At 42.4% G+C, this 26,405-nt stretch overlaps 1 protein-coding gene across 1 annotated transcript in view; it reads left to right on the top strand.

Moving 5' to 3' along the window:
• COL6A5 (collagen type VI alpha 5 chain) overlaps positions 1–26,405 on the top strand; it is a 93,147-nt gene that overhangs the window by 7,977 nt on the left and 58,765 nt on the right. Inside the window, exons 4-16 of the mRNA XM_080818735.1 lie at positions 4,782–5,342; positions 8,822–9,376; positions 11,374–11,949; positions 14,603–15,178; positions 16,898–17,229; positions 17,343–17,424; positions 20,084–20,226; positions 20,807–20,899; positions 22,452–22,505; positions 24,304–24,375; positions 24,712–24,738; positions 24,849–24,893; positions 24,983–25,036. Of these exons, the coding sequence (XP_080674861.1) occupies positions 4,782–5,342; positions 8,822–9,376; positions 11,374–11,949; positions 14,603–15,178; positions 16,898–17,229; positions 17,343–17,424; positions 20,084–20,226; positions 20,807–20,899; positions 22,452–22,505; positions 24,304–24,375; positions 24,712–24,738; positions 24,849–24,893; positions 24,983–25,036 (3,170 nt within the window). The remainder of the gene's footprint in view (positions 1–4,781; positions 5,343–8,821; positions 9,377–11,373; positions 11,950–14,602; positions 15,179–16,897; positions 17,230–17,342; positions 17,425–20,083; positions 20,227–20,806; positions 20,900–22,451; positions 22,506–24,303; positions 24,376–24,711; positions 24,739–24,848; positions 24,894–24,982; positions 25,037–26,405) is intronic.

Genomic DNA, 26,405 nt, shown 5'->3' with positions numbered 1-26,405 from the left:
CTGGTGGGTATTGTATCATACAGTGCAGGAATATAATGTTGGGTAATTTAAATCAGTTATGATTACATTTGTGTGTGACCAACAGAAATAAAAACAGCATTTAACTGTGAGGATGAAACTATTTTTTTTAATGTTTCACAAATAAGTCCTAAGGTAGGTAGACAGAGCTGGTGTGGTATACCACAGTGTCAGGAACCCTGTCTCTTTCTACATTCTACATTATTTTTTTGCCATTTGTGGCTTTTATTCCCAGGATCATAGTCCAAGATAATTCTCCAAGCATCACATTCACATCCAGCAAGCAAGAAAGATGAAAAAGGAGGAAGTGGGAAGGTTTCCACTTCCTTTTTTTCAAAGATATTCCTAAAAATGACACATATTTCTGTTTACACCCCAGTGGCCAGAACTTAGTCACATGTCACACCTAGTTGTAAAAATGGGAGCTGGAAAATGTAGTCTTTATTTAGGGCAGCCAAGCACCTTGGTAAAAACTGGGGGTTTGATTAGTATAGAAGGAGACAATAATATTGGGGATAACCAATGTTATCTTCCTTACTTACTTTTCTGTCAACCTTGTATCAAACTTTCATCCATTTCCTTAAATATTATTTTACAACGTTCTTTTTAGGTTGGCAATAAAATTCCATGGTATGAATGGAATATAATTTGCTTAACATACCCTAACTGTTGGATATATACGTCATCACACATATTTTTCCCTTCTGGAAGTCTTGGATAATATCATCCTAATCCTTACATCTTTACACACAACCATAAGTATTTTTGCACTTTTGACCTTTTCTATTATGTTTGTCTTCCATCATTCTAGTGAAGATATTTTAGTTAAGATGCACTGTGAATCCTCTATAGTTTTACTTAGCTCTTTTCAAAGGTACATGCTAAAAGAAACTTGATGTGACTTTGTGTTTCCCTAATTCTGAGATACCTGCTGTTTTCACACATTTCCTTTGCAGATAAAATGCTTCTGAACAGTTGGAACTGGAATTTGGCAGAACTTACATAGAAAAGGCTTGTGATTTTCCAATGATTTTAAAGGCCAATTTTAAACTCAGACCAGTCAATTGAAGGTTTAAGAATTTATTCTGGGCCAGCCCTGGATTTCCTGTGGCATGAATACATTACACACAGGAGCAAGAAACAAGACCTGTGTTCCCTCCTGAGTGACATGTGGGGGAATTTCCCTAGCCATTCTGGTCTAGTACCAACTACGAGGGCATAGGAGGAACGTGTAGTGTGGTCTCTCTTGGAGAGTGACAATGACATGACAAAAAATGATTATTTTCAATATGGAAATTCTAAATGGGAAGGTATAGGACCTAGACTAGAGGCAAGGGCCATGTGAAGGGGATAGCTGTTCTTCATGAGGCCGTAGTCTATAGGTGGCTTCTTACTAATTGAGTAGTTCTCAAAATTTGGTACCTGACTTAGGTTGGGTTCCTCAGAAATAGATGCCAGAAAAAGCTTTGTGTGAAACTGATATATTGGAAAATATACCCAGGGAAAACTGGAGATTAGTAGGAAAGTGAGGATTGGGGCCAGGAAGGAGAGGATGATAAGCCAAGTCCCATAGAGGTTCAATTCTACAGGGCCATTTTAGAGACAGTGTAGTTTAAACATTAGAATTGTCCCAGTCAGGGGGCAGTGTAGCTAGAGAATTTGTATTCTAGCACATGAGAGAATGCACATTTCCAGGCACTTCTTCAAGCCCCATGCAAAGAGGGTTCCAGCACACTGAGTGCAATCTACCCACAGACAGACCTGGTGCAAGCTCTCAGAGTGAACGTGTTAGGAACCAGTGGGCAGAGAAATGGTAGAGTTTGAGGGGATACAGGCTAAGTACCAACAGGGTCAGCTATAAACTTATCAAAGTTTCCTGAGGAATTTATTACTAATTCATTTGTCCAAGCCCTCCCAGAAACCTAGTGAATCAGTCTCAAATTAAGGCCTGGGCACTTGCATTTTAGCGAGCTCCCCTATAAATTCTTGTTAGCAATGTTTGAGAGCCTTGACCTTAGTGAATTTAACATGGTCTAGAGTGTGATGGCCAGGTTTGTAGATTCAGAATGGTCAAACCCAGAGAACCAGTCTATACTGACTTAGTCATTGTCTCTACCACATCTGTCACAGGGTAGGTATCTAGTTAAGTCAGGTTTCATTAAATCAAGAAGAGATTCACTGTAATCAAACCAAGAGACTGATGTATAGAAGAGTGACAGTTATATTTATGATGTCCAGTGCCCAGGGACCTGGACATTCATGTCCTCTGAGAAGTATATTCTCTCCCTATAGGCATGCATACTTAGAAGCTAAATTGAAATCGAGAGATTGCTGGAGGTTGCAGAATCATAGCAATGGAGTTAGTTTTATGATTGAAATGTCTGGTATCATTCAGCTGGGTAGATGATTCTATTTTAAAGTCAAAATATAGATCTCCCTCTCCCTCTCCCTCTCTATCTCTGTCTCTGTATAACTCTACAGGTGAGGGGCTAGGGCACATTCTTCTTCAACATTTTCCAATCGAACATTTTGTGACGATGGCAATGTTCCATATTTATACTATTGGACATGATAGTCACTAGCCACATGGGGATGTTAACTTGAAATGTAGCTAGTTCAACTTAAGAGCTGATTTTTAAATTTCATTGAATTTTAAGTAGTTTAAATTTTTAAATTGACTTTTTAATAGCAATGTGTGATTAGTGGCTAGTGTATTGGACAGCATAGCTCCAGGTGGGCTAGGTGGGCATTGCCTTGGTTACCCACTGTGACTCACATTTTTTCCTGTCCTTCATTGCTGACCACCACTGTATTTATTCTGGAAAACCCCTGATTCTTCTTTATTAGGTATATAAATCAATCCATTCTGGTTGCTGTTAAGTTTTTCTGGCCTGAGATTAATCCTATCTTTTGCAGATAACTGCTTATCTTTGCCTTAATATTTTATGGATTGATTCATAGTTTATTTTTTAATTTTTTTAAAGATTTCATTTATTTATTTCACAGAGAGAGACACAGCGAGAGAAGGAATACAGCAAAGGGAGAGGGAGAAGCAGGCTTCCTGCCAAGCAAGGAGCCCAATTTGGGGCTCGATGCAGGGCTCGATCCCAGGACCCAGGGATCATGACCTGAGCCAAAGGCAGACCCTTAATGACTGAAATGCTCAGGTGCCCCTGATTCATAGTTTAATTCCCAGGTCCCAACTTATTGCCAGTATTTCTGATTTCTTAAGGACCAACTCCCCATAGCCTGAAGTAGTGTCAATAGCTACAAGTTGCCAAAAAGCTGTCAAGAAAGAAAATATTGTGGAATGACTAAATTATCTTATATTTTAAAGATCTGTTCACACACTCGACCAGGTAATTGCACAAATAACCAAAATTTGAAAATACGCTCTTTCTCCTACCCAATTTCAGTGAGTAATTGATAGAGTTGTAAGTAGAGAATTAGTAAAGTTAAAACATGTTTTCATGTTTTAGCATGAACAGAATCTACTCAACAGAGGAAGGAACATTGAAATCTCTATTTTTTTTTAATATTTTATTTATTTATTTGACAGAGAGATCACAAGTAGGCAGAGAGGCAGGCAGAGGGAGAAGGGGGAAGCAGGATCCCTGCTGAGCAGAGAGCCCGATGTGGGGCTTGATCCCAGGACCCTGGATCATGACCTGAGCCGAAGGCAGAGGCTTAACGCATTGAGCCACCCAGGAGCCCCTGAAATCTCTTTTATTTAAAAATTTTTTGTTGAAATCTTGTGATACACCAGGTGTACTAGGTAAAAACAGAGAAGGCAGTTTTTGCCCTTGTGGGGCTGACACTCTGTGGCAGGAAGCAGTATGTGTTCATGAACAAATGAAGAAGATAACTTCAAAAACTAGGATGTCATAGAGAAAATAAGGTAATAGCATAGGCAATGATTGATGTGTTTTAGCTAGAGGGGAAGAGAAGGTCTTTCTGAAGAACTGGCATTTGAATTGGCAAATGATGAGATAGGAAGGAATCAGCTGTGTGGATATTTAGGGGGATGAATATTCTAGGAAGAGAGAAGGGCAAGGACAAAAACAATGAATACCGGTTACACTGAAAAGAAATTAAACAAACAAACAAAAGCCCTGGGGCATTTTCGAAGTAAGGAAAGCAGCTCAGAGTGGTGGGAGCACAGTGAGTAAGATGAAGAATTGCTGAAAACAGGGTCCAAGAGAAAAGCAGGGAGAACATTCAGGCCAAGTTTTTATTTTTAAATTCTAAATGCAGTGATAAACCACTTAAGTAGAAGAGTAATATGATCTGGTTCTAGTTTTAAATATATTGTTCTAGTTGCTCCAGGAAGAAGAGGTTATCGGGGAAGTAAGGCAGTTGGTCATCTTCATTCCATTTCTCAAGGAATGATAAGGCATAAACTGTCCAAAAAGTCACATGTTAATACTAGAAAAACAATTTTAATTGCAGCCTGGAGACTTGGGAATCTGGTCCTTCCTTTTAATTAACTGGCTGTATGACCTGAAACAAAGCACTGGGGGTCACTCTGTTTCAATTTCCCATCATGTTGTCGTGAATTTCAAAGGAGAAAATGGACATGAACAGGTTTGATGTAGCAGACAGACTGTGCAAATGATGAAGGGTTCTCATTCTCTAGAACCTTCATGTCCTCCTGTTCCCCTACAAACCCTCTTGCAATGTTCTCCCCAGAGTCTCTGTAATTAACAAAGAATTCATTTCCTTCTTTTCTTTTCTTTTCTTTTCTTTTTTTTTTTTTCTTGCAGGCTGTATGGATACAAAAGAGGCTGATATCTATTTCCTCATTGATGGCTCAACCAGCATACAGAAGAAACACTTTGGGCAAATCAAGGAATTTATGTTGGCTGTGACAGGAATGTTCAGCATTGGCCCAGACAAAGTCCAAGTTGGAGCGGTGCAGTATTCACATAAGATGAAAGTGGAGTTTTATATCAATGATGGTTCTAATAATGTGAACTTAAGAAATGCTATTTTGAACATCGAGCAACTCAAAGGCAGGACCCATACTGGGGAGGCCCTGGATTTCATGCTGTCAATAATAAAAGAGGACAGGAAGCATAGGACACGCCAGGTTCCCTGTTACCTCATTGTGCTGACGGATGGGAGGTCTGCAGATGAAGTCCTAGAGCCTGCGGAGAGAGTCAGGGCTGAGCAAGTCACCATTCATGCAGTTGGCATCGGGGAGGCTAACAAAGCACAACTCCAACAAATTGCTGGGGGAGAAGAAAGGGTTAGCTTTGGGCAGAACTTTGATTCTTTAAGAAGCATAAAAAATGAAGTTGTTCACAGGATCTGCAAAGAAAAAGGTAAGCAAAACAAAAACGGCTTTATTCTCCATACTTCATTAGGTACTTCAGGCAGACTGATAGCTGGGCTGAGACAAGAAGTGACATGACCAGTTGTCTGGTTAACATTTTGCTAACTTCCTTTATCATCAGGGAGGGATTCAGCACCCACCCCCCCTTTTTTTAAAGATTCTATTTATTTATTTGACAGAAAGAGAGATCACAAGTAGGCAGAGAGGCAGGCAGAGAGAGAGAGGGAAGCAGACTCCCTGCCAAGCAGGGAGCCTGATGCCGGGCTCGATTCCAGGACCCTGAGATTGTGACCCCAGCCGAAGGCAGAGGCTTAACCCACTGAGCTACTCAGGCACCAATTGCCAAGATTGGAAAATCCCTCAGTAGACAGATGCCCTGAGGCCATGTTGAAAGTCGTAAGTAGGAAGGTTGCCAAGAATATTGTGGCCTTGACAAAACCCACCACTATGGTGTGTAAGAGACTCTATTCTGTGTGTGCATGTGTGCACATGTGCACGTGTGTGTGTGTGCGTGCGTGTGAGTATGTGCATGGGCTAATTAAAGCAGATGAGCACAGTGGAAAGAAAATGGGCTCTGGCTTTAGGATCCAACTCACTTTCCTACTTGACCTTCAGACTGCCTCGTCGATTAAGCAAGGGTAACACCTACATCATAGAACCCTCACAGGTTTAGCATAACACACATCAGCCATCATTTCTCTATTCATGCATATCTAGTACACGCATAACAATTGTTTATTTTTATTTGTAACAGAAGCACATATTTGCATTTTCATTCTCACTAAAAATCATGTAGCAAAAGTTAGGAAAAATAATTTTCAAATTCCTGTACCTGATTATGATTTCTCTTGTTAGTAATAGCCACTTACTAATTGAAGATGATATGTGTTGATTGCTAGTATGAACACATGAAAATTCCATGTGCTGAGAGATATGTTAACTTCTTGGTTAAGATAAGGGATGGTGGAGTCAATGAGTCAAAGTTCAAACCCCAGCCTTATTACCTGTGGACCCTGAATGGGTTACATATTGTCTACCTGCCTTCATCCCTGTGTGGAGCCTATAGTGAAGCTTGAAAGTGATAATGCATATGGAAAACTTAAAATAATGCATATGGGCCCATAGTAACTGCTACATAAAAAGGAGCTATTGTAGAAGTTGGCTAAGGTATTCACTGATGAGAAGACAAAAGAATTTTCACTTATTTGAACTTAGAAAAGTGAAAAAGTTTGGGGATTTTCTGAGTCACTAAAATAAAAAAATAGATAAGCAATGCAACTAATGAATCATGGAACTCTACATCAAAAACCAATTATGTACTGTATGCTGGCTAACTGAACATAACTTTAAAAAGCAGAAAATGAAGAAACAAAAAAGAAAAATAGATAAATGGGGCTCACAGCAAAATCAGAAATCCCAATATTGCTCATTGTTCTCCCCATTATGGACAGTAGTTGGGTCTTCAGGATGTTCTAGAAAGAGTACAAGAGCAAAGTTTCCCCAATGTTTCTTGGGGTCGATGCAAAGAAACGTAACAGGGTTCCAGGAAACAGGAAGTAGACTGTATCTCAGTCCTTTCAAGGGAGACAGGCCTGCACCAATGTGAGGAGGTGCAGTACATAATCTCCTGTGGGTCAGGTTGTTGTCGTGCAGGTGCCTGAACACTGGCACACACGAGAGAGGAGACAAGCTATGGACAAGGAAATGAGCCATAAGATGGTAAACAGAGGCAGGGAAACTAAGGAACCAAAGCTGGAGGACCCAGAAAAACACTTGACTAGTCTTACAGCAGATGCATATGGAGCGAAACACAGTGTATTTATTGCTGAGGGGGCAAGAAAAGGGGCTTTAACAGAAAGACCCCAAACTACACAATGCAGAGTATTCTTTCTCTTTTGTATAATGGTCCAGGGGGAGTAGTGGAGGTCTGTAGAGAGACCAGTCCATGCTCAACACATAGCTCCCATCTTTAGGTCAAAAGTGAACCCCTAGTTCTCTTCCCCTTGCATTTGTAGAAAGGGAGAAAGGGCCATATGAGTCCACTACACTCAATTGTTTTAATGTTATGATCCAGACGTGGGAAAGTCACTTCTGCTCATATCTATTGACCAAAACTTAGTGACAGGGCCACATAAAGCTTCAAGGAAGACTAAGATATATGGTCTTTTCCTGGACAATCACCTGGCTAGTTGAAGCTAGTTTCTAGTTGAAACTAGTTGACACAGAAGGATGGGAGACCAGGTATTAGAGGATGGGAAGCAGTCTCATCACAAACAGATATAAGAAGGTAGACCCAGTGAGCACTAAACCACATGTAAAAGTCTACTCCTTTTACATATGTTTCATGGAAGGGAGGCTTCCACATTTCACAGCAGTGGGGCCTTGTCAAGGCCACAAATATATTTAGTGACCTCTCTATTAATGACTTTCAAGATGGTCCCGCAGCTTGGGTCTTAAATGGTGGTTTTAATGTTCCCTGGTGGGCCTTACATAAATTATTAAAAAATAATAAGCATTGTTTTATTCTTTTTGACTAATGCTAATTGTCTATTTTTAAATAGTATGGGGTAGACTCTGTGAGTGTTGAGGGAAGGATTACTTAAGATGGCAATGAGAGCAGGTAGACCAAAAGGATAAAACTAAGGAGATACATGCCAACAACAATATCTACATACTATATGTAGAGAGAGAGATAGATGTACTCACACACACCTGTACAATGGATTAGTAACACTGGTTTTTTTTCTGTGGCTTATAGAAATTGGTCTTCAATGTGTACATCCATGCACATTTATATATATATATATATATATATATATATATATATACACATATATATACACACAAAAATATGTGAATTTCCAGTTGGTACCTTTCTTCAAATTTTATATATAAATAAAGGAACAGTCCATGCTGAATGGATATGCGCTTATTAATACACTTATTATCTCTAGTAAGTTTCTCACCCTGATTTTTAATATTGATTTATAATATTTATCAAATCATGTTAAATTATCCAAGAAAATAATGCAACATAAAGATTGCTTAGAATTTTGTGTTTTTACATTATACATAAAAACCTGAACTAGTAGTCCTATGAGTGTAGGGAATTGATTGCTTTTTCTCTGATTCCTTTTTTTGATCATCATTGCATCCTTTAACACATAACCTGATACTTGGCATTTCATACACCTCAAGAATTATGAATAAATGAATTATGGATAAATGAATATATGCTTTGGAAGTTGCATTTTCTCTTTAAAACTTCGTGGATAATAATTCAGTGGATTTCTGATTCAGAATTCTAGTCAGCAGGCCTCTACAGGTTAAATTTTCAAATGTAGTAGCAGGTGCTTGAGTTAATTTTTGATGTTTTCTGACAATGCATTTATTTCTGTCTTACCATTTCTCTATATTCTGAAAATCCTGTCAACCTGGCTCATTTCCGGTCTTTTTGACAACATGCAGGATGTGAAGACATGAAGGCTGACATCATGTTTCTGGTGGACAGTTCTGGCAGTATAGGACATGACAATTTTGGAAAAATGAAAACCTTCATGAAAAACCTATTAGCCAAGATTCAGATTGGTCCAGATAGAACTCAGATTGGTGTCATTCAGTTCAGCCATCAAACTCAAGAAGAATTCCAACTTAATAAATACTTTACACAAAATGAAATTTCTGATTCAATAGACAGAATGTCTCTCATCAACCAAAACACTTTGACCGGAAATGCACTGACTTCTATAGATGAATACTTCACCCCTGCCAAGGGGGCCCGTGCTATGGCCAAAAAGTTTCTTATCCTCATCACGGATGGAGAAGCGCAAGATCCTGTGAGAGACCCTGCTAAAGCTCTTCGGGACAAAGGTGTGGTTATCTTCTCTGTGGGGGTGTACGGCGCCAATAGGACGCAGCTGGAGGAGATCAGTGGGGATGGCAATTTGGTCTTCCAGGTTGAGAAATTTGATGATCTGAAGACAATAGAAAGCAAACTCATTTTTCGTGTTTGTGCTCTCCATGGTGAGTAACACTGTTATCCTTCAGGACTCTGAAATGTGAGCTGTTGACCTCTTCAGGTGAACAGTGGGTTGTACCATGGGCTTGGACTCTCTCTGGACTGTGGTGTTAAGTTTTAGTCTTATTTATGTTTTATTAAAATACCTGTGACCTCCAGGGATATTCCACTTGAACAATCTTGTCAGCCAGTTTAGCAACAATGTAGTCTGGCTGTGGAGACTTTGAAGCTATTCCAAAAAGTTCTCAGAATTTTCCATTGAACTTCCAACTTTTTACTACCTGAATACCTAGATTTTCCAAAGGAAATTTTTAATCCCAAATGATTCCCCAGAATGTTTCTTGCCTACCTGTAATCCTTGTCAAGTGGTAAATACCTAGAAATACAAATTCTTCTTCTTAGGTAAACGAAATCCAATATCCTAAGCATACCCTCCCCCCACCCCCAAATCCTGTTTTAAAGGATTTCATTGATTCACCTATTTTTCTCCACTTCTATGAGTGAGCTATTTTACATTTGTCTTTTCATGTATCTATCTCTTTGGAAAATTTTAATTTGTTACTTTTTAAAACTGATTGTTCAGGATCATCATTTTTATCTCTCACAAACTGTAATGCTTTTCAAATTGCGTCAAGCAAATCTTCAGTTTGAGTCCATCAACTTTAATGGCTCTTGGATGAGAACTTGGCTATAAATCCACACATAAGACTAAAAACAACTCTGCTTTTAAATCTATCATGTGCCGTTATCTGTGTTTTGGATACAACCAGGACAACACACTGAAGTATTGGTTAATTTGTTGTATGTTGTTCCCCGGGCAACATAGAGACCTCCCTTGGACTATATTATTCAGAATTCTGTGTGAGAAATTTTCACAAGTTAACAAAATGTTTTAGTGTAAACTCTGAGTTTTGGGCAGTGACACTGCAATTTCTCTCATAACAGCTTAATTAAAATGGCAATGATTCTCAAACTCTTGGTAATGTTGAGACATTCTAAGACAGGCCACATCCCCACCTTTGAAATCCATGGAGATCTTCCTGGCATTCCTTCATTTTGATAAACATGATGTTTGTGAAGGCCCTGTCTATAGCATGAGGTGAAATTTCAGCTGACTCACACATCAGATTGACTCATAAATGTCAAATCATGTCATTGCCCCAGGTTCCTACAGATATATCCTGGGCCCACCCACAGCATCTTAGCCTTGAGAATTTGAGACCATTGCCAGAAATAAGGATTGAAGTTACCATACTTGGGTGGGAAGGGGAGAAAGTGAAATTGTAGAAGGCATGTACTTAAGTTACTGAGGGAAGAGAAAGAGGGGAGAGAAACCCCATACTTTGGAGACCTTTCCAGAGTGCTCACTTGACTTCCAATGTGGAGGAGAGCTTCGGGCTGAGCGGAAGTGATAGGGCCTTAGCTCTCCCCCTACTTGGGGTCTTTCGGGGTTCTAATCCAGGAGGCGAGGGGAAGGAGTGGAAATGAAAGCAGAGAGGCATGGTGCACATGGAACAGCTCACCTAGCAGAATCTGAAAAGACAGCTGGAGCCAGAGAGGGTAGGATAAAAATCCCAGCTAATACAGAGAGCCTCCGAGCTCTTTAAAGCAGCAGGCCAGTTTGGCAAACATCAGTCCTATCTCATCATTATACTGATATTAAACTACCTTCTGACATTTCATTTCAGTTGAAAGCCTGCCTAGGAAAACGCATCACTTGTCCTAATGAGATATAGCAGAAACGAGTGGTGTAGCTTAAGAACCACCCACTGCAGAGTCATTGTCAGCTACACTTTCCGTGGAATCATGATCTGGGCAAGTTGTACATCACCGAGTCTCAGTTTCTGACTCTGTAAAATGGCAACAGCCATGTCTAACAAGTGAGAAGCAGTGTCTGGCACATAGTAGGTTCATGGCAGACGTTCGCTTCCTCGCCCTTCTCAGCTGTCTGTGTAGAATACACTGCAGAAAGATTGTGATGCCTGTTTTCTTTCTCTTTCAGATTGCAAAAATATTAAAGTGTTGGACATTGTGTTTGTGCTGGACCATTCAGGCAGCATAAATACAGAAGAGCAAGAAAGCATGATGAATCTAACTATCCATTTGGTGAAGAAAGCAGATGTTGGCAGTGCCCGAGTTCAGATTGGAGCTCTCAAATACTCAGAGTATCCTGAGGTTCTTTTCCACCTTGGGAAATACTCAAACAGATCTGCAGTCATTGAACACCTGAGGAGGCGCAGGGACACAGGAGGGCGTACCTTTACTGCCAGGGCTCTTGATCACACAAACATAATGTTCACGGAAGAACATGGCAGCCGCATCCAGCAAAATGTGAAGCAGATGCTGATCATCATCACCGATGGCGAGTCTGATGACCGAAATCTGCTCAATGACACAGCATTGAAATTGAGAAACAAAGGCATCGATATCTACGCAGTGGGTGTAGGAAAGGCCAACCAACTTGAACTTGAGGCTATGGCAGGGAATAAAAACAATACTTTCCATGTAGATAATTTCAACAAACTGAAAGATATTTACCTGCCTCTGCAAGAAAGAATGTGTATCAGTGCCCGTGAGCGTAAGTTGTAATTTTTAAAGTTTCTCTGGGGGTGGCAATAGAAGGTTAAGAAAAAAATAAATTAAATCTTGGCTTCTCATTACCTGGATGTCATGGGCTGAATCTTTCTCTGCTCAGGCTATTTTCTTATTTCTAAAAGAAATGCATTGATTGAGCAAGATCTGAAAGTTGCCTTTCCATGACAGCATCCGTTGAAGAGCTTATGGAAGAAGGTTTCAGAAATGTTCTTTGAGGTCTTGCTACCCTGTTCCCTTTTTCTTGGCAGAAAGGAACTCTACCTGGGATCATACTGACCTTACCCCATTTCAGGGCCTCTTGTGCTATTCCGTTAATGGTCTCAATGCAACCACTGAATACCAGTTGCAGGCCAGACTCAGAGTTGCATGGTTTCACAGATAGACTTCTGTCTTCAGAGATCCAGGACAGTCTAAATGGGATTATAGACATTCTCTTGGGCCATTTGAAGTTGAAGTAGTCTGTGTGTTTTTCTAGATATGGGCCATTAATACAGACAAAAGGATATGGGAGTTCAATATGGAGTAGTAGAGGCTGGTGGGTAGGCATAGGGAGGGAAGGGACGTAAGTGGATTCCATGAGATACCAGTGGATTAGGGACGGCCACAGGCATCCCACTTGAGGAAAGTGTAAGATTGGCCCTCTGGGCTCAAAGTGAGCAATGAATTTGTTTCCTTGGTTTCGGATACTGAATGATGGTATTATCTTTAATAAAAATTGTGACTTTTCCCAAGGCAGCAGGACCTTTTCAATTCTGCCTGTTCTAGCCTGTCCCTAGACTCCCACCCTAAAATTTGGTCTTCTTGCCTTTCGTCTTGCCACCTTCTAGTCCGTTCTGAGCACTGAGTGATCTTCCTAACACACACTAGATTATGTCACTGCTTTGCTTACAGTTTATAGTTTCTAAATTCCTGAGTTCCATCTAGCCTTGTCCATATCTCCAACCTCATCTGTTGCCACTCCCCACTTTACAATCTCTCCTGTCAATCTGAAATACCTCTGCATCTTTGTACACAACATTCTACCCACCACGAATACACCAGCCCATTTTCCCACACTGTATCTAGTATTTCACATTTCAGCCTTTGTTTGCCAATTTCCTGTCCCAATACCTGACAGTGATCCCACTGGGTATCCCTGATTCTGCACCTTCTATTTCTCCTGGTGGTAGCACCGAACACATATTTGCTATTTTTTTTTATCTATAGCTGTCACAAGACTGATTTCCTTGGGCAGGCATGGCCTCCTGTTTATCACTGGGTCCCCACCAAATCTACTACATCACCAGGACTACAGTCTTTTCCTACAAAGATGGAGTCTGTTTTATTCTCATCTCCCATCCCTACCTTTTAGAGGCAGATACTGAGGCAGAGTCTAGGATACATGGTGTTTATTAGGGATCCACACCCTGTGAAGGAAAGTGGGAAAGAAGGATGGGCAGAAGTAGTTGCACAGTGAAGCATGCTTGACAAAGCTCCAAACCTGGCGAAGAGCTCTGGAGTGTATATTGCCCATCAGTGTTGTCCAGCATCAGACTAAGATGACTGGGTGGTTATGTCCCCTTCCCACTTAGTCCCCAGATATGAGCTTCCCTAAAAGGTCATGGTCTTTTGCAAGACCTCTCTTTGCAGTGAGGCTAACCATGAAGGAGCTGACAGTCTGAGGCCCTCTGTTGACCACACTCCCACAACTGGCAGCAAATTCTTCCTTGAAGGTCTATTTGGGCAGATAACTCTTAGAAAGAATTGTGTGATAGCGGGCATTCTTTGTTCTCAACTGCCTTTACTAATCACCTTTGTGTTGTCCCTATCCCAGCCATTGCATTTGATTGGAACTGAGGGTAGAATATTATCCCTGGGTTTGGGACATTTCACCTTGGATTTCAGGGAGATGACCCTTTGCCCTCTTTATTAGCTATTAGCACTTGTCCCATTGCATTTTAATATTTGGGTTATGATATTATAAAAAACTGCAGCAGAAAAAAATACTGGATTTAAAGATAAAAAGAATGACGTGGTCCAGGTACCCACTCCACTGCATAACAATTGTGTATTCTTAGGCAAGTTACCTAACCTCTAAATTCCATTTCTGTATCTATAAAATGAGATTAATTCCTTATAACATGATCATGAATATTAAGTTACTGTATGCCAAAAACATTTTTTAAAATGGTAATTCTCAACACAAATGTAAAGTGGTAGCATTAATAGTAACAGGAATACTAACCATAATACATGGGTACCATTACCTTGACTTCGGTGAACCTTCCAGTTTGAGTGTATCGAAGGGATTTCTAGCCTTTGCAATTACTTTTTAATGAACTTATTCAATCTATTCAAACTTCTTTCTCTAAGCAACTTTCACTGTCTTTTCAAATGAATCACATAAATATTAAAATTTGAAGCTCTTTGAAGTTATTAAATATATAAATATTAAAATTTTAAGTCTATTATCTTTCTCCTTCCCACTGTTTTTCCTTCTTTCCTTCTTTCCTTCAACCAGTAATTCTCTCTTCTGTTGACTTATCTCAATTTGCTACTAATGTGGGGATTTAGTAAAGCAATTGAAGAATTTGAGGAAAGGGAAAATTTAGAATAATTCGTGAGGAAAATAATTGTTTTGTTTTTCCCAATTGCAGTGTGTGACATTCAAGAAGCTGATGTGGTTTTCTTTTTTGATGGCTCTGACATGGTCTCCCACTCAGAGTTTGTTACCATGACAACTTTTATGTCAGACTTAATTGATAATTTTAACCTTCAGAACCAGAGAATAAAAATCGGGTTGGCTCAATTTGGGAGTGGATTCCAGAAAATTATTGAGTTGAAAAACTCTCTGACAATACCGAAGCTGAAGACTCAAATTCAAACCACCACCAAGAGCAACGGGTTTCCGCGAATTGACCTGGCCCTTGAAAAAGTGAAAGTCATGTTCGAACCATCTTCTGGTGGGAGAAGAAATGCTGGTGTCCTTCAAACTTTGGTTGTCATCACATCCAGGGATCCCTACTACAATGTGGCTGATGAAGTGAAAGTCCTGAGAAACCTCGGAATTTGTATCCTGGTTTGGGGCATAGGGGATGTCCATAAGGAACAACTTCTGCCAATAACAGGCGATTCTAGAAAAATAATCACCCTCAAAGACTTTAATACATTAATGGATGTGGATACGAAAAAAAGAATGGTTCGTGAAATCTGCCAGAGCTGCGGGACCACCAGTAAGTGCTCCCCTTGCTCTGTATTTGTTTTTGATTTAACTGCCACCTTCCTGGGGCTTCATTTCCCCAAGATGTCCTGGCGGCTAGCTGTAGCTGAATGTATTTTTTGAAGAGTGCTCAGTGCAAACAGACCTCTCCTCTGTTTCCAGGAAGCTTGGGATTAGCTAGCCTCCCTCAGAGGTGAGGAAAAAGGTGCAGAGGCTGGAGGAGGTCCTGGGTTGTGTCCTCTGGTCAGTCCTGACCCCTCACTGCAAGCCAGGCTTTGTGCCTCTCTTACCACCGAAAGTCAGTCTCCTAATTCTGCCCCCCTCCACTTGTGGCAGGCCTTGAATAATGCCTTGTGTTCCATGGGAAGTAAGTGAAACAGACTTTGGCTAGTTGGCAGCTTTACTACTTTAACTTTGTCAAACCGTCTTGTAAGGGACTCCGTGTTCCTATGTGTGTCTCTGTGTTGTGTGTCTGTTTGAGCCTATGTGTGTGCATATGTTCTTCTGTTTTTAATGATGGCATTTGTATAATCATAACATAGTAAAGATTTGAATTTGCCCTAGTGATTATTTGATTCCCAGAAGTCAAAAAACCAATGGCTGTAAAGGCCAGGAGGTAAGTGAGTCAAGAGGGGAGGAAGGGAAAGAAATGAAGGGACAGCAATGAGCCATCTGATGGGGAGGTCACTATTCGTTTCAGGTGAGAGTCACCATGTAGGACTCAGGTTCTGTACATTTGGGCTGGGAGTTGGGAGGATGACATCTCAGGATATAACATTTTGTGTAATTTGTACAACATGCAGAAATTCCTCAGCGTGCTTCTGTTTCTGGAGTCATGACTGAAGCCACTTCTTTCACAGAATGGGTTGGTCTTTCCAAGCTTTCCAGATGGTCTATGCCCCATTTGGGGTGCTCAGCTAGAAGCAGATTACAGTGGTGGAAAGGGCACTGGCACCGGAATCCAAAAGCCAGGGTTCTTGCTCTGTGCAGTAGTAACAACTTCCAGGCATCATGATTTCCTTAGTGATAAAATGAGCAATCAGGCAGGGTCAGAAGTGACCAAATGGCAACTTACAGCTGAATTGTATTGGTCCTGTCTAATGTTGACAACTTGTTAAAATTAGTTGACAGCTTTTACAAACTGAAAGTTTTGCACATGAAAAATGGAGATTTCAGGCTTTCCTTGGGAAAAAGAAAGGCAATCTGATTACACCAGACCCATCTCCCGCATGGCTACTCTCAGTGGGAATTGAGTAGTGAACAGACGGGGTGGTCATTCTCCTTTCATTCTCTTTGCTCCCTGTCCATCTAACTCCTTTACATCATCCACCTGGCCTTTGTAGCCATTTACATTTGTGACCTCTGGATTAAAAAATCCCTAAGGATATTTCAAATTCTTAAAATGTTATGATTATATGAATCATAATATGTCATCATTAAAAGAAAAAATATGCATGTGTGTACACGCACATACACACACACACACACACACACACACACAGCCAGCCACTGAAAATGAGGCTAAACCATGATTGGAACTTGAAATATTTGAAAGAGGAGAGAGGAAATATCTGTGTTGATCAAGCAGACAATATCTGCCTTCTTGAACACTGGGTATTAGGGACACTCTAGTCCTGAGCCATGCCATGACCACTCTCCTTTTTTCTGCCTGGTCTGCTCTTCCTTACTCTTGTCTACTCATTAATCTGGCCTCGTTTCTCTTGGTCTCCAGATTGCTTTATGGATGTAGTGGTCGGGTTTGACATTTCCACTCACCTGCTGGGGCAGCCGTTGTTCTATGGCCACCCCCGGCTGGAATCCTACCTCCCAAGCATCTTAGAGGACATCACCTCCATCCGGAGGGTCAGCTGTGGGGCAGGCACAGAGGTGCAGGTGAACGTGGCCTTCAAGGTGAACAATGACCCTGCCAAGTTCCAACTCTACCGGAGAGCAATATTTGACAGCCTGCTGCAAGTCAATGTCGATGGGCCAACTCATCTGAATGCACAGTTCCTACAGTCGCTGTGGGAGACCTTTAATGATAGACCTAAATCCCATGGACAGGTACTCTTGTCACATTCAGTCTCCCATCTCTGCATTCTTTCATTTGTTTCGTCCTCCCCAGTTATATGTTTCATTTTCACATCATCCCATCCTCTGCTTTTCTCTTCCTCTAGGTTCTACTCATCTTTTCAGATGGTCTTGGGGGTGAAAGCGAGATAATGCTTGAAGATCAATCAGACAGGCTCAGAGCAGCAGGTACAGAATTGCAAATTTAAGTGGTGCAACACAGAATGTGCTAATGAGTCCTTTCTTACTCAGGTGTGGTAGATCTTGGGATCTGTCTGGCCATTGGAAGCAGATGCTGTTGATGCCTTCCCCAACCCCCTTGACCAGCCTGTATGGTTATCCCCCAGATACTGCAAATGCCACAGCCACGTGCTTTTACCTGTGACCTTCTACAGTCATGTGTCCTTGGCTGACCTGAACCATTACCTTGGAGTGGGGGGTGGGTTTACACAATGTCCCACCTGGAAATGGAAGGGCGACAATCGATAAAGGGATAGAAAACATAGCACCCTTCCTCAAGTGGGTCAACTCTGATACAGTTTACACACCAGAGTCCTTCATGAGTCATATCAAGGTGAAGACTTTACTGAGGCACATTCTTGCTTACAACATCCTCCTCCCCTTCCTCTATCTCTTTCTCCCTCAATAAACCATGTATACACAAATTCTTCTCTTAGATTATGGTTCCAGGGCTCTTGACCTAGGACACTCCCTACTGTTTCTGATTATCCATGTGAAATCCACATAGATCTTGAAAAGCATTTCTTAGTATACAACCCCTAACCCTCATCCTAGTTTCAGACCAAGCTGGAAGCTAACTGCAGAAGTTTTGAGAGTCTTATGCAGTGACATGAGGCTCCACTGATTGTCAGATGAGATGTATTGTTTGAGACTTTCTGGGTATAGACCCACACTGGTTTCTGGGGTTTAGTGTCCATGGGCAACCTCCCTAGAGGCCATAAAATTTCCTGCTTGATTGCTGGGTTGTATTGTCCTCTTTTCCCACTGTTCTGAGCACATCACGTTCCTTAGTACAACCTCTGGTCCTTTATAGGATCTGGCTCCTCTCCCCACTCTGACCTCCCCTCACTCCCCACACTCAGCATCTCTGGCATACAGAGCCATCCCCTTCTTTCTTCAGCACACCTTCCGCCTCAGGCCCCCATTCCTGGCATACACTTTTCTTCTACCTAGAACTCTCCCAGTCCTTCTCCACTTTCTGTCTCTGGTTCTCTACCTCGACCAGCTTCCATTTGTCCTTCAGGATCAGTGCAGGTATCTCCCAGAAACCTTCCATGACTTTCTAAGACCAAGTTGGGAGCTTCTCCTTTAGGCCTTCAAAGCACCTTGCCATTCCTTCTCAGGACAATTTCCACTTCTCAGAGCAGCCATCTGATTCCTGTCCACCTTTTCCATTGGACTGGACTTCTGTGAAGGGACAGAGTGTGTCTGTCCTACTCATCTTGTGTCCCTGGTATAGTGATTAATACACAATAGGCTTCTAATAAGCAAATATTTGTTTAATGAAAGGATAAGTGGAACAAATGGACTAGTGAGCAAATTAATGAGTGAGTGAATGAATGAATAAATGGAGTCCTGGCTATGGTCAGGAGTTCACCCTGGGCTATCCTCAGGCTCTCAGGGCCTGGGCCCCCAGGGGTGTTCAGCCATGGAGATGACTTCGAGAACTATTATTAATTTACATTCAGAAAAATTTAGAAAACCTCTGAAGATGAACAATGCCCTATCTACCTACCTAACTATCTATTTATTTTTATTAACATATACTATATTATTTGTTTCAGGGCTATAGGTCTGTGAATCATCAGTCTTACACAATTCACAGTGCTCACCATAGCACATACCCCGCCCCCAGTGTCCATCCCCCAGCCACCTTATCCCTTCCACCCCTGTCCCTCAGTTTGTTTCCTGAGATTAAGAGTCTCTTATGTTTTGGCTCCCTCTCTGGTTTCATCTTGTTTCATTTTTCCCTCCCTTCCCCTATGATCCTCTGTCTTGTTTCTCAAAGTCCTCCTATTAGTGGGATCATATGATAATTGTCTTTCTCTGATTGACTTAATTCACTTAGCATAATATCCTCTGGTTCCATCCATGTTGTTGCAAATGACAAGATTTTGTATTTTTAATGGATGCATAGTATTCCATTGCATGTGTGTATATATACCACATCTTCTTTATCCATTCATCTGTTGATGGACAACTAGGCTCTTTCCATAGTTTGGCCACTTTGGACACTGTTGCTATAAACATTGGGGTGCAGGTGCCCCTTTGGATCACTACATTTGTATCTTTGGGGTAAATGCCCAGTAGTGCAATTGCTGGGTCATAGGGTAGCTCTATTCTTAACATCTTGAGGAACCTCCATACTGTTTTTCAGAGTGGCTGCACCAGCTTGCATTCCCACCAACAGTGTAGGAGGGTTCCCCTTTCTCCACATTCTCGCCAACACCTGTCATTTCCTGACAGGTTAATTTTAGCCACCTGACTGGTGTGAGGTGGTAGCTCACTGTGGTTTTGATTTGTAGTTCCCTGATAACAATGTTCTTTCTTAAAAATTGCTTTCAAATACCTAAGAATTGCACCTATCAAAACTTGGTGGTGAGGCATTAAACACAGTTTTCTGCTATTGTTTTTCTGTTGGGTTTGAAGCCTAAACAAGCAAGCAAGCCTGTTTGGTTCTTCATATGTCAAGAGTCCTGCTTCTTCCTATGTTTCCTTTTCCCTTTTCTGATTCTCTGAATATCACTTACCGAGTAGAAATACAACAGGCTTTCTTCTCTTTCACGTGCAACTCCTTTGGTTCGAATCTCTTACGTTTACTGACTAGGACTTGATGCTCTGCTGGTGGTGTCCCTAAATACGACTGCCCACGATGAGTTTTCCAGCTTTGAATTTGGAAAGGGATTTGGTTACAGGACTCACCTGACCATTGGCATGAGAGAGCTGGGCAAGATGCTGTCACAGTACCTGGTGAGTTGTGGAGCAGAAATGCAGTTATTCAAAAGGCCATCAGAATGAAATTGGAATTTTGATGAGTATTTCTAGAGAGCTCCTTGCTTGCCCCACTAACTAAAGTGCATGGTTTTTAGTAGATGAAAAAGTGTGAAAGACCAGAGTAGCATTATTTTTGTTTTTGTGTGTCCTTCCCTCCTTTATTATCTCACCAAATGAAGGCACGGGCATTAAAATCAACAACAACAACAACAAAAACAACCAGCCCCTAGTCACATAGAAAAGCTCCCAGCAGTTTATGCTGCAGTCTGTCAAGGACGAGCCAGGCAGTCTTGTGCAAAGTTGGTCTGTGGCCATCTGTGGGGCAGGTGCCCTTTCTGTAGAGAGAGCATTTTCGGGGAGAGGGGATGCTGTGTCGCAGTTGCTAGCTCAGTGTCCCGTCCTCAGTATGAAGCCAATAGAGCCCCACTGATCCTCTGCAGCCCCTTCCCCAAAGAGAGAGGATAGCTGTGTAGGCGGTGCCTTAGGATCTCTGAATACAGTTCTTAATGCCGAGAAGTTCCTGACCATTGTTGCTCACTCAAGTTTGCTTTTCTAGGGAAACACTGCAGAGAAGACTTGCTGCTGCACATTTTGCAAGTGTTTGGGGGATCCAGGTCCTCGTGGATCCCGAGGACTGCAAGCCACAAAGGTGCCATTCAGTTGTGAAACTATTTTACCCAGTGTGCCTTGATTTGGTGGGTGGGACTGAGGCCACGCGGTGCACTTGCAGTCTTCACTCAATGCCGATGTAATTGCTTCAGACATTTATTTCATGCGACTTCTGAGGTGCAGGAGGCCAGTTTCGAAAGGCTCATTTTGGATACTGCTGTCAAGAATGACTCCCATTTTTCTTCCATATCCTTCTTGATGTTGCTCCTTGGTTTTGCCATTTGTACTTTTGCACCTTTGCAGCTTTGAACAGTTTGAGGAGTGCAAGAGGTGTTGGAGACCGTGGGGAAGGCTGTAGTTCATCAGCAATGAGTGAAACTGAACCACAAAAAGAGCAAGGCATTGCAGATTAACAGCCCTTTAAAAAACGAATTCTAGAAGATCCATTACACAATAGCGTAAATAAATATGTCACGGTGTCTTTGCTAATGGAATGCTCTAAGGTGATGAGGATGAATGAACTGCAGGTACATAAAACAACACGAATAAGTGTTATAAATACAGTAATGGCCAAAAAAAAAAAAAAAAGCAAAATGCAGAAGAATACATGTAGTATGATTCCATTTATAAAAAGTTTGAAAGTGAGCAAAACTAACCAATCATGTCTAGGGATGAATAATTCAGTAGTGAAGTATAAAAAAAAAGGCAAGAAAGTATTGTCATAAAAGCCAAGAGTGTGTCCCCTGGGGTGTTGGTGGGAGTGCTTGGCATTGGCGGGGGTTGGGGGAGGGCGGCAAGTCTGCGTCCTGTTTCTTGGTCATGGTGGTGGCTACATGGACATTCACTTTATAATAATTAAACCATGCCTTTAGATTTTATTTATTTTATGCACTTTTTCAAATGCAGTTTAGATATCATAAGTAATGGAGTCTTATTTTTTTTTTTTAAGAGAGCAAATACTTACTAATAAGTTCTGCGCTGTCTGTCCGTGGGTACGTGATCTTAGGCATTTTACTGAGTTACGATGCTTTGTTCAGCAGTTTCCTCTCCCCTCACTTGGCTCTGGTCAGTCTTAGAGTTACATTCCAAGAGCACAGCCCCCAGGTGTACTGAGCAGAGAGCTGGGACCTCTGTTTTACGGTGAGGAAAGCAAAGCCCTGTTGAAATCTTTGCCGTAAATAAGCCACGAGGCAGTTAAACCCCACGTGGTAGAGGAAGTGATGATCGCCACTGAAATATATGTAACCTCGGGGGGAGAAGTGCTTCTTTTTCCTTGAGCTCTCAGAAAAGCAAAAGGAAATAAAATGATCTCTCTGGAAATGTGATCGATTTGCCTTCTAGGAGAGTTGTAGCGGCTATAGCTGCCTACCACGCAGCCTCTTAGGCGTAGGAACCCCCCAGACACCCTAAGCTGCAAAGCCAGCTCCACAGGTCAGACTCCAGCAGGAGTCTGGGGTTGTCAGATTCTCCCCCAGACTCACAGCCACCCCTGCAGACACTGTGACCAAGTTGAAAGGAGGCAATTGTCTAATGATTCCATAAGTTCAGATTGAAGGGAGCTGACCTAAATGTATTTTCCTCTTTCCTCCCAGGGTTTTCCAGGTCTGAAAGGCAGCAGAGGACACAGGGGAGAGGACGGAGACCCCGTAAGTTTTTCTGACCCTCCCCCGCAACACAAGCAATGATTTTCTTTTGCATGGACAGCTTTATGTTCCTACAGAAGGGGTTTGTTTATATGGGGTGTTTTGGTGGATTTGGAAGAAAATGCGTTTCTCCTTTGCCCCTTTTTTTGGTCTGGATCATGAACACTCACCAAATCCACTTTTGCAGGAAAGGAGGGAGCAGCCTTGCCTACATGTTGCCTGGCATGTTTTTATCAGTGGCAGGGAGGAGGGCATGGTCCTGTCTCCCCTGTGCAGGGCGCAATAGGACTGACTTCTAGTGAGGGGCTGTCTTCAGACCTGGAGCTCAGTGCTTAGTGCACGGAAAGGCACGGCTTCGTGGGTCCATGTAACACAGAGGTTTTCTAATCTCAGTCTTTGTTTGACCCTTAAACCAGAACTCTCACGTGGTTCATCGATCAAATTATGAGGATAGATTGGAAGGAACTGAAATACTTGAGTGGCTCTGTTTGGGGTGGGGAAAGTTCAGGAAGCATCCAGCCTGCATCTCCATCCCCTTAGAATCCAGCTAGCTCTCCACCAGGGCAGCAATATTTAAAACAAAATTATATCATGCTTGGGCAGGTATAATTAAAAGCATAAGCTCAGTTAGACAGCCAAAGGCTGACCTAGACAAGAAACCCTAGCAAGACATTTAACTTCCTCTCAGTCTCCTGATCTATAGACAGATAACATTCCTCTAAGATTCTAGTGTTGACCTAGTTTACAAAATGACCACAAAGGGAGTGCCCTAACCCACCTACCCCATACCTGCAGAAGGGTCTTAGAGCCCACCGACGCAGCATAGAGACTTTGAGTGTGAGTGTCTGGCCACAAGCCCACATCTGGCTGGCAGTCCCGTCAACAGGAGGTCACGATGTTCAGTATCTCTCAGTGTCCTGTGACCATGAGTGCGGCCTCCTACTTTCCTGGGAGTAACCTCCAGAATAAAGAAAGCAAAGCAGGAGGAAGGAAGATCCCTTCTCCCCTAAACTACCAGGGAGGAAATAACCAAGCTCATTGCTAAACAACTATTTATCCAAACAGCAAACCCTAAGGACCCACTTTACAGCCAGATCTGACTGAGCCAGGCACAAGGGACATAATTGGGTAAAGAGAGAGTGGGGGGATTCCTGTCTTCAAGGAGCACCACATTTCTTTTCTCTGGAAATTCATTTTACTCAAGCATTTTCCTGTATTGAAATATTTCCTGGGAGAAACAGGATTGATGGGAGATGCACACACCATTGACCTTGAGCACTCTTCCCCCAGTGGACGGTCTGACTTTGGGACTCTTTCCCCTGGTGGTCCTTTCCATGAGCACTTACACTCCCCATCTTCGAGTTCTGGTAGCAGTGGCTCGTCCTATCAATGGCTTCTCCTCAGCTCCGGTCCCCCGGTACCAGCTGGCTTCAGTACCATCAGCTGTGCTGGCTTCTCCAGGGCCGCCCTGGGACCTTGGCTACCATGCTGGGGCCAACATGTATTACCAGAGTCTTTGAAAGGGGGCTGGAATGTGACGTAACTTCCGAACGTTTGGCTGTGCTGTCTGCTGAGGACAGTGAAGCAACTGGGCTCCTCCTGCACCTCTGTGTGATCTTGGGTCTATAAGGAGGCCTGGAAGGTTGACGGGGAAGACGTGTTGAGTAGAGGGGAGAACCAGAGGTAAATGAATGCATTTGCAGAAGGAAGAGCTTCACTTTTAAAGGGCAAACTGCTGGCAACTTCTGACAAAAGAGTCACTGTGGTTACCTGTTTCACCTGTTTGGCTGCCTTTTCTTAGGGAAGACGAGGAGAATTTGGACCCCCAGGAGATAAAGGGATTGCAGGATGTCCAGGGGAGCATGGTCAAAAGGTGAGGCTCTGCGAGAAATGTGATTTTGAATTCCCTACAACATGCTGTCTCTTCTCCTTCTCTCCCTCCCTTTCTCTCTTCCATGCCCCCCATTGCCTTGTTCCAATTACACATCTATGTCCTCACCTGTGGACTAATTCGACTTCTTAGAAATCTCAATGAGTTCAGAGCCTTCGTTCAATCCCTCTATCATCCCTTTGTGCTTAGAGAGCCAGAAGCAATTAAAGAAACACAATCGCTTCTTTAGGGAGGCAGCCGCTGCCTGCTCCAACAGTCTGTGAATCCAACTGCTGTCTGTCTTTGATGTGTCAGTGAGAGAGATTTCGTCTTTTACAGGGAACCAAAGGATTTTCTGGAAGTAAGGTACTGTAGTTGTCTTCTCAGTGCAATTCGATTTCCTGACGGAATTAGCTTCCCATTAAGCATGTGGCAGAGCCCTCCTCTGACCTGAATGCACTCCTGTTGTCCCTCAGGGAGAACAAGGAGAGGATGGGGTTGACGGACTGGATGGGGGAGAGGTAAGCCGTGCTTCAGGTATCATAACATGGTCAGGAGGTTGATGTATTTCTCTTTAAATGGGAATTTTGTTTTCCTCGACTTCCTTTAGGGCTTTCGTGGATTTCCTGGGGAAAAGGGAGAAAAAGGTGATCCAGGATCTCAGGTAACACTTTCAATACATCAAAGAAGGAGCATTTGGTAACAGGGACAGTCTTAACTGATGTGTGCCAGTGCTTCGTAGGGAGAAGTGTGACAGCTGACCTGACCATGCAGTGAAGTCCTGTTACTACTGAGTAGATGCTGCATTCCCATTTGGGAATTTTCAGAAATTCCAGAGAGAGGGAGTCAAGGCATACAAGGTTCTTCTATGGGCGTGTTCCTCAGAAATCTGAAAATGAATGTTTTTGCCTGTCAGTGGCTTCCATGTTCTCTTTATTGCATCAGGGGAAAAAAGAAAACAACATAAAAAGCAAGAGAAAAATACAGAATTATTTTGATGGCCTCGCTGTAGCAAATCACAGTGAAATTATTTTATCTTAAATTCAATTCAATCCTTATTAACATGTGCCTACCTGGTTCCAAGCAGCTCTGTTTTTATGTTCTGATCCATTTATTCATCCAATATTTTTGAATACCTGGCATATGCCAAGCACTGGGTTATGTGCTGAAGATTCAGAGATGAACCACACGTCCTTATCCTCAAGGATCCTGGGATATTAAAAGACTGACATATTAATAGCCAAAGACAGTGCAGAATGTTTTTGAGGCCATGTTGGCCCAGAGAAGGGCACCTAACTCAGCAGGGTAGGGAGGAAGTCCAGGAAGTCTTCCTAGAGGAAACGATCCCTGAGCTGAAGATGAGAGGCATTAGCAAGACATGGAGGAAAGGGATTCCAGACCGAGGGAACAGCATAAGCAAAGACATGGAGGCTTGGGGGCACTGCAAGTTGAGCATCAGAGTACAGGTAGATGGAGGTGAGGTTCTAGAGGTAGTGGGAAGAGATTGGGAAGGCACTGGTGGGCCATGTGGAGGACTTGGGCTTTTAACCATTAGGCAATCAGGTGTCTTTGAAAGATTTTAAATACAGGGACCACACGTGAATTTGCATATTAGAACTATTACTTGGCAGTGCTGTGGAGGATGTGTCAGAGACGGCATAGATACAAGGCATAGATGAGAGAATCTGGAATAATCAAGATGAGAAGTGATGAAGCCTTCAAGTAAAGCAATGTCAATGAGAACAGACACAAGACATACTAAGGACATAGCAGGGCCCGGGCTGGAACGAGCAGCCAGAGTGCAGGATTTAAGAAAGTACTCCTTCGGGACGCCTGGGTGGCTCAGTTGGTTAAGCGACTGCCTTCGGCTCAGGTCATGATCCCAGCGTCCTGGGATCGAGTCCCACATCGGGCTCCTTGCTCGGCGGGGAGCCTGCTTCTCCCTCTGCCTCTGCCTACCACTCTCTGCCTGTGCTCGCTCGCTCTCTCTCTCTAACAAATAAATAAATTAAAAAAAAAAAAAAAAAAAAGAA

This window comes from Martes martes, assembly GCF_963455335.1.
Source record: "Martes martes genome assembly, chromosome: 1".
In the NCBI taxonomy this organism is placed as follows: domain Eukaryota; kingdom Metazoa; phylum Chordata; class Mammalia; order Carnivora; family Mustelidae; genus Martes; species Martes martes.
Note: the sequence above shows the minus strand (reverse complement) of the source record. Positions and strands in the feature narration are given on the sequence as shown.